The 8,225-nt window shown below is 40.7% G+C and overlaps 2 protein-coding genes across 7 annotated transcripts in view; both read right to left on the reverse strand.

Annotated features, from left to right (window-relative positions):
• The window catches only part of phldb1a (pleckstrin homology-like domain, family B, member 1a), a 32,505-nt gene extending 32,159 nt beyond the window's left edge, over nt 1-346 (reverse strand). For 5 of the 6 annotated variants that reach the window (XM_065962910.1, XM_065962908.1, XM_065962907.1 and 2 more), the window contains exon 1: nt 190-346. In XM_065962910.1, coding sequence (XP_065818982.1) covers nt 190-192 — 3 coding nt within the window. In that variant the 5' untranslated portion in view covers nt 193-346. The remainder of the gene's footprint in view (nt 1-189) is intronic. The other variant, XM_065962906.1, reaches the window with a different exon arrangement.
• A 6,379-nt stretch (nt 347-6,725) lies between these two features.
• On the reverse strand, nt 6,726-7,712 carry h2ax (H2A.X variant histone). Its single transcript, XM_020646200.3, has one exon. It carries the CDS (start codon nt 7,603-7,605, stop codon nt 7,177-7,179), a length of 429 nt encoding a protein of 142 aa, XP_020501856.1. The 5' UTR covers nt 7,606-7,712; the 3' UTR covers nt 6,726-7,176.
• Between the last annotated feature and the right edge of the window lie 513 nt (nt 7,713-8,225).

Here is an 8,225-nt window from a genome sequence, read left to right on the forward strand (position 1 = left end):
CTAAAAGAGAAATGATTTATACTAAGATTAAGTTTACTCTGTAAAATATAAAAGGAAAATATCCTCTTAAAATGAAGAGCAAAAATAAGAGACTCTTATTGAAGTGCCACATAAAAATAGGAAACTATTTTTAAAAGCTGTGTTGTCAAACACAAATAAATTGTTTTTTTGTAGCCTTGCAGCTCTTACCATTCTTCTTCTCTTGCAAACTCCTCAGGACAACAGCTATCCATTCGTATTCCTGGAGTTTCTTAATCCATAGAGCAATGTCCACATGGTTGTTTATGTCTTGCTCTTAGCTTTTTTCATTCACTCACTGATCTCCTCTGCTATTTCCCTCCTCCCAACCCCTTCTCCTCCCTCGTCCCGGTGCAGAGTTACATCCCCGACACGCAGCAGCGGAGGGGGACCCGGCATCTGCACTTGCCATCCAAAATGAGCTGTTTTGCTATGACTTAGAAAATGTGTTGCATTTATTTGTAAGTCAGATTCCTTTGTATATTCAGAGATGTCAAAATGTTTGTAGAGAGAATTTAATTTTAAAAAATGTGTCTGTATATAACCACTCGTAACTGCAGACTTTATGTATTCTAAGGCTAAACCTGTCGTCCCTAGTGTCATATATGATGTATCTGAATGAAAACTTACACGTGTGTTGTTCTGTGCATGTATGCATGTGCACATGTATGTATGCAAGTTTGTTTAATCTGTATATATAGACATTTGTTTCTCACTTTTCCCATTTTCTCTCTTAATGTTTCTTTCGAGAACTTTTACATTTCTTTTTAGAATGGTTGAGTTATTGTTGTTTTCTATCACAAGACACTGACTAGACTCTTCTCCTCTGTCGCCCCCTGGTGGTGGAACTGCATTCTATCTGCAGAGTCCCTCTGCACCTTTAAGAAAAAGCTAAAGACCCAACTCTTTCATGAATACCTACGACCTTAATGATGACGATGGTTTTGATATTATTGATGATGATGATGATGATGATAATGATGGTAATGACAATGGATTTGTTTGATAACGACAATTTTAAGATGGTTTCTATACTGATAAGAGCTCTCAAGAACAGCCGTCAAATTTGTGCTGTGCAATGCCTGTCAGCACCTGTTTGTCCAATCGGACTCAAAACTGATCATTTGCACTTTACTGACATTGTTTCCTCTTTCCTAGATCCTTGCTTGTGTTGTACTTACTCTCTGATGTACGTCGCTTTGGATAAAAGCGTCTGCTAAGTGAATTGTAGAATTGCATAAAAGCCTTAAATTAACATATTTAAATACAGCTCTCACTCCTGTCTGACATCTTTGTCATGGATTCTTTTAAAATAGGATTTATAACGATAAGGCAAAAGTTCAGATCCTCCTCAGAGATGTGTTCACTCCTACAGGATTTCCATTCATTGAACCGTGTAGGCTGCAGCACATGATCAGAGGGGGCTGCAGTGACATTGTGTATTAGTAAAGCAGGTGTTTAGGGTCTGATCCAAGGAGGGAATCAAAACATTGTGTAGGAGTAGGAGATAGAAAAGACCCTGTGTTCTCTAACTTCCTGCTCTGAGCCATTGATGTAACAAACTAAAGAGCGGGTATTTCCACTCAATAGTTGCACAACAATTCATGAAAATATGACTAAGCACAATGGATCATAATGCACCCTCTATGCTTGATATATCAAAAAATGATGAGATTGAGAGTTACTACACTCCACAGGAAGCGAACGAACACATGTGAGCCATCTTCTCAGGCGTCCCACAGGAACCGTTTGGCCCAGAGACAGACACAGAAAGAGTGGAAGAGAGAGTGGGAGAAAAGAGTCCACTATTGATCTCTCAGGGCTTTTCCCATGGTTGGTGGGCCAGAAAGGAGGTGGAGGAAATGAAGAAGAAGAGGAGTCACTAAGGAAAATAATAAAACAAACAAACAGTTGCAGCTAAGTTACCAGATGGACTGGAAGCAAAGTCTGCAGAGGAGGGTTGATGTTTGGAGTCAGTGGTGATGTGGAGGTAACAGCTGAGGGGGTGAAAAGTTACTGAATGTTTTTGAAATGGTCATTTCAAAGTCGAGAATTCAGTCGAGCTACAGCGACCGAGGTAATGAAGCACAAGTAAGCCCAATCAGTCTTTACAAACTAATAGAATTTAAAACATCATCTAACCTAAAGAGGCATAATTCAAGAGTTTTCACATTTAAATTTGAGCATGTGCATAGAAGAAGATGAATTATTAGAACACTGCTTGGCTTCAATAAGGTAGCATTATTATAAAGATTATGACATGATTAATTAAATAAGGGTTTGAAAAGCTGAAGTTTATGACATGTTTTAACATAAATTTAGAGACCCAGTTTGAATGAGTTTATTCTTGTTAGATAAATAAAATGACTCAAATTCCACCTGAATGAAAGTGCGATGTTATTAAGGGAAGTTCAAAGCTCCTGTGACGAACTCTCTGTTTGAGTTGGTTCTGGCGCCCCCTGTGGACACATTGGTGATTACCTTTTGCTTGAGTGCATTCTGTGTACGTGTAAGAAGTGTTTTGTGATGGAAAAATCTCATGCTGCGGTATTCTAACAATCATTTACTTTGAATCTTTGAGGCAGAAAGTGCAAACAAAGGCAGTTTTTTTTTAGCGTGCTGTAACTGACAAACCCTGCGGCAGTGGTTACATGCAATAAAAATAAATGAATTAAGAAATCTTTCTTGTCACAGTAACGTTGCTTGCGTTTGGAGGAGGTCACATAGAGGCCTCAGTATTCATTTCAGATTGTTTCATGTCCAGAAAAGTTATGTAAAAAAGTTCATAATAAAAATGAAAATCAGTTTTACTGATATATAAATCATGCAAAACGATCCAGCTGGATGAGTGATTCTTATTTGCCGTCTGTCGTTGCCATACTATGACTTGATTTCCCCTTTAGAAGTTCTTGGTCGTACGCCTGACAGACATTCAAACAGGTTATGAGCGCTGTGGGAGGATGATAAGAGTTCATCACTACTGGAAGAGTTTCCAGTTAGAGTAAAGCTGTCATACTGGTTTTAAATCATTTGTCTTGTTCAAGTTTCAGATTGGTCGTCTGAGTGTTAATACTCACTCTTCTGCCCTGCCAGAATGGTTTTTATAAGCAGATGTCTGCAGATCTATTCAAGAAGTCTGGTCATGACATTATAGGAAACAGGTGGAGGAATGCAAAGTGCAGTCAGGTGGAACCCGCTAATATTCACGTCCTTGCTCTGAACCCAGTCCCCACTTCCTCCCATTGGCACAAATCCTTCCTCTTCCGCTACATTTGACAGACCCAAACATGACTTTTGACCTGACCTTGACCTTAACTCAAATGAAACATGACATACATGCCTGACAGACTCAACGCAGGATAAGAAGACCCTGCAGATTTAGACAGATTAACACCATCTACAGCAGCCAACAAGGTAGAGGCAGGACATTATTGTTAAACACAGAGTCTAATTTTGCTGCGTTGTTGTATACAAACAAAATTAATTCCTCATCGTTTATTGACAAAGATAAAAGGTATTTTAAGGGGCTGTCATGAAATGTGGATTCTTTTGTCTCAGCATTTGTAATATTTTTTTTTCCTGTCATGATGCTTTTGTCTTGTGTGAAGCACTTTGAATTGCCTTGTTGTTGAAATCTGCTGTATAAATAAACTTGCCTCGCCTAGCCTTGCCTATATATCTAAGTATATCATTGTATACAGCAAAAGGAGTTTGCTCTGCTTGAGATAACACTCACATACTCCTAAAGCGTAACGAAATAAGTCATCACAATGCACAGAAAGTACATCTTGTGATCAGCTTCTCTTCTGAGGCACAACTCCACAAAACCAGAACAAATCACCCTCAGGAGACAAGAGGCTGTGGATATTCCCAAAACCTTATCCTTGAGTCTCCCACCAAACAGATGTGCTGTCTCCTTCTCAACATCTGTCCATTTGTCTCCTAGAACGTATCAATCCAAACATTGGGAGAGTGAGACATACACAGCCAAGCAACATGTAATGTTTAGATACTTATCAGTGTCCCCTAAATGGGTTAAATTAACTCTAACCCTAAAATGTACTCAAACTAGAATCCTTAGCTCCTGATGTAGCCTGATCTCATATATAAAGTTATCCACACACAAAATACTCAGTCCTCTTTTTTTTTGTAAACAGATAACTTACACCTGTTTTGTTCTTTGTCATTTAAGTAAAAAAATAGCTGACAGGCAAAGAGACTCTAATAAATAAAAAATGATCAAAAATGTGTAAACTCTCTCACACAGTGCACTGAGTGTGAAATAAGAGGGTCATATAGACCGTAAAGCATGAGTGTAAACTTCAACAATAGCCCCATTATCTGCTCCTCTAACACACTCCTATTGTACATTTCCAACACACACACACACACAAAACACACACAAATATTTTTGTTTCTCGTTACCAGAACTGGCTCCAACCATCGTCTGGTCTGTTGAACGATTCAGTCCAAAGAATAAAAAACATCAGAGGCGAGACATCTTCCAAACTCTTCCTGAGAAAGTTCTCCCAGCTCCCTCTCTCTCTCTCTCTCTCTCTCTCTCTCTCTCTCCTCCCTCCAGCATGGAAATATGCTGTCAGTCCTTCACTCCACTGTGGGTGAAATATTCCCTGCATCCACACATGCATCTTTCTGCCGGGTCCACCCCTCTTTCCGGCCCTTTTTTCTCTCCCCACTTGTTTGGCTCTCAGTCCGTATCTGTACATTTCTCCTATGCTCTTTTGAGGCATATCTTGTTTCCTAGAATTTAACTTTTTCTCATGTTATGCTCATGCCCAGTGCAAACATCTAGGCTTCTGTGTTTTCCCTAAAAAATTCCAGAGATATTTTAAGATGTTTTTTTCAGCTCATTATTTTTTTTTCCCTGTAATAAACAAAAAAATAGAAAAAAGTACGACGATGAGATAAGAATCTCCAGAATGGTTACACTGGGAAGGCTTAAGTTTGTTTGCACTTTTAAGACAATTAAATGTCCTACGCTCTCCTAAACCAACCATACCTGTGGCTTCAGATCCCTGCTTTGTGCATAAAATAAGACAAACACTACACAGCCACACAAACACAGACACACTGAGGAAGAACGGAATATGTTTGCTTAGCTCTGCCCCAAACAGCTGAGGGGGAAAAAACACAGACCATTTTAGAGCCTTTTAACAGAGTGCAAATCAGTAAATTATAGTCATCACAGCCAACGGACACTCTGGTTTTTCCTCCCAGGGTGGAATTTTTAGCCTGGCTGTTGGTGTTGGACACGTCGTCAAGGCCCGGGTAATTGGTTCAGCCTGTCCTGGGATCAGTTCAAACTTGTCGCGTCATGCTGCTTTTCCCAGTAATAAAACAATCAAAGCAGACAGAAATCTCTGCATGCTCTTTTCCTGTGGAAAGGTTACGGGTGAAAATCAGCTGCTTAGGTAATGTGCAGCACCGGTGACATCCTTCTGAACTGATGGGTCCTCAGATATTTTACTTTTTCCTATCAGGCTTACTAGTGGTGATTTTAAGTTCTTCATTTCCAATTAGAAGTATTGTCATCCGTCTTTTTTTGGCATGATGGTGACAGTTGAATATCTGCTAGAACAATACGTGCCCTGAGAATAATTACTAAATGAAAACACACATGGACATCAACGCCACACATTTCCTAGATTAAGACTTGAAAATAATGACCCCTGGTGGAGAAATCAGCAAAGTGCACATTCATCTAAATCAGGATTATTTGGTTGCCTAAATAAGATAAATTATTGGCTATAATTTCTGCTAAAACTGTTAATTAAATGGATTTTAAACACAATGCAGAACATATTTTGCAGAAGCATTTGTCTTGTCGTGGGTAGATATGAGACAATCTCAGTAATGCTGATGCATCTCATGTGTTAAGTCACACCTTGGCACTGTGTGAATGTATGGTAAGATATCAGAGGGCATCATTTTATTGAACATTTGTATTAATAGCAGGGAAACATCTTTTGATGAGTTGTTTTTTTTTCTTCCAAATGGTTTAATTTGGCCATTCTAGGTTTTCATGTCAAACATGCCACTTGTGGTGGTAAACTGAACAACATCTGAAAAGCAGCAGAGCCACGTGGGCACCATAACATGTCATTGTCATATTTAAGGAGGAAACACCTGGAGCTCCACATAGAAAACCGTTACTGTTTTCTAACCACAAAGATGCACAAACAATGTTTTCCACTTTACCTCTACACATCTGTTTTAACTGAAACTAACAATACTGAGAGTGCAGTAACATTTAACATGATCCTATACCTACATGGAGACTTCTCAGGTGAATCATGTCAGGGAGTTGTTGATGTATATACAGACAAATGGGCACTTCTGTTTGGCATATTTGGCTCATTTCTATACAGCCCCAAACAAAAATTGACCCCTTATTTCCAGTAGTTTAAAGCAGGGGTTCCCAAACTTTTCAGGTCATGACCCCCAAAATAAGGGTGACAGAAACTGGGGACCCCCCTACTGGTCTTTAAGGTAGTTAGTTAGGTATATAACGTAGCAACAGCCACGCACTAATAAACCTATCCAAAAACTAGTAACACAAAATACAACAGCCTAAAATAATTCAAAATTTCATTTCACTTAATGATACTGTCTTATATGAAATTAAACTACTTTTTGTATATTCCCAAAAATGGTAAAAAGATCTACTTATGCACTGTTAAATGATTTTTAATGGAAGGAATCTCGCGACCCCCCCTCTTGGTGGATGGCGACCCACCTTAGGGTCCCGACCCCCATTTTGGGAACCACTGAAGTTTCAGTTTTGTTGATTGGTTTCTTGACCCCCATTTTCACTAACCATCCCGCATTTACATTCCCGTTTAGAAGCCCTCTGAGTCAGCTCTGCGTCTGCGTTTCTCACCACCTTCTTTACATTATTCTTAAGACCACAATTTCCCAGTTTAAGATCAAAAAAGTAATTCTAGTCTGTTCTAATAGCACAATGCAGCCTGGTCAATCAAGTAGAAATGACAACATTTAAAAAAAACAGGCGGGTTTATTAAGTTATATGCTGCGTAAATCAAAACAAAAGCTGCATGAACAAGGAGTCGCTCTTTCAATGAGAAGTGGGGTGGCCCTTAAAAGGGCCTTTGGGGTAAAAGTTATCAGCCATGACGCTTAATACTCCTGAGACTGAGAGGAGGCCTTCTTTCCCGCCTTGCCGGAGCTGGGTGCAGACTGGCCGGTCTTCTTGGGCAGCAGGACGGCCTGGATGTTGGGCAGGACGCCGCCCTGCGCGATGGTCACCCCGCCGAGCAGCTTGTTCAGCTCCTCGTCGTTCCGCACAGCCAGCTGCAGGTGACGCGGGATGATGCGGGTCTTCTTGTTGTCTCTGGCGGCGTTTCCGGCCAGCTCCAGGATCTCGGCGGTGAGGTACTCGAGCACGGCGGCCAGGTACACCGGAGCTCCGGCGCCGACTCTCTCCGCATAGTTGCCCTTGCGGAGGAGACGGTGGACGCGGCCCACGGGGAACTGAAGACCGGCGCGGGAACTGCGGGTCTTTGCCTTGGCGCGGACCTTTGCTCCTGTTTTGCCTCTTCCAGACATGTTTTTAAATCTTGAGTTATTAGTCTCCCAAAACAAAGTACTGCAGTAGAATATTCGGAAGCGATGTGGAAGTCGCAGCAGCACGACCTGGATATAAACCACGATCTTTGTCCCGCCCTAAGACGTGATTGGCTTGTGAAACGACTAAAGCCAGATATGATTGGCTCTCAGAGGTCAGAGCACACAGAGCGGAAATTACGTGTGGGATAAGTCTCGGGGCGTCAAACCAATCACAACGGGTCTTAATCAAGAAATAGAAGATGATTGGCTTTTGTTTTTCCTCCTTTTCGGTGAATGGGTAGTAAGGGGGAGAGGCGGGCGTGAAAGACCAATCGAGAAGGTTCCCTCCCTCCACCAGTTTTTGGCGCTTCTTTCAATTTTGCAGGAAGAGAAAAGCAAAAAGTGAGTAAATCAATATATATGAATGGGGCATTCAAGTTTGTTGGTATGTTTGAATATCTAAAATAAGAGGAAGAAGTTTGTTGGTATGCATATATTTATTGTTTTCATCTTTATATTTAGCATCTCCTGAGCTGAGCAAAGCTGCACGTGAAAATAAAATCCTCACACCTCAGTGTAAATGAAAAGCATTACGCATCATAAGGTCAAATGTATTGCTG

This window comes from Labrus bergylta, chromosome 14 (assembly GCF_963930695.1).
Source record: "Labrus bergylta chromosome 14, fLabBer1.1, whole genome shotgun sequence".
Classification (NCBI taxonomy): domain Eukaryota; kingdom Metazoa; phylum Chordata; class Actinopteri; order Labriformes; family Labridae; genus Labrus; species Labrus bergylta.

Coding starts and splice junctions, on each gene's coding strand:
- h2ax (XM_020646200.3), bottom strand. CDS start 7,605: ATGTCTGGAAGAGGCAAAACAGGAGCAAAGGTCCGCGCCAAGGCAAAG.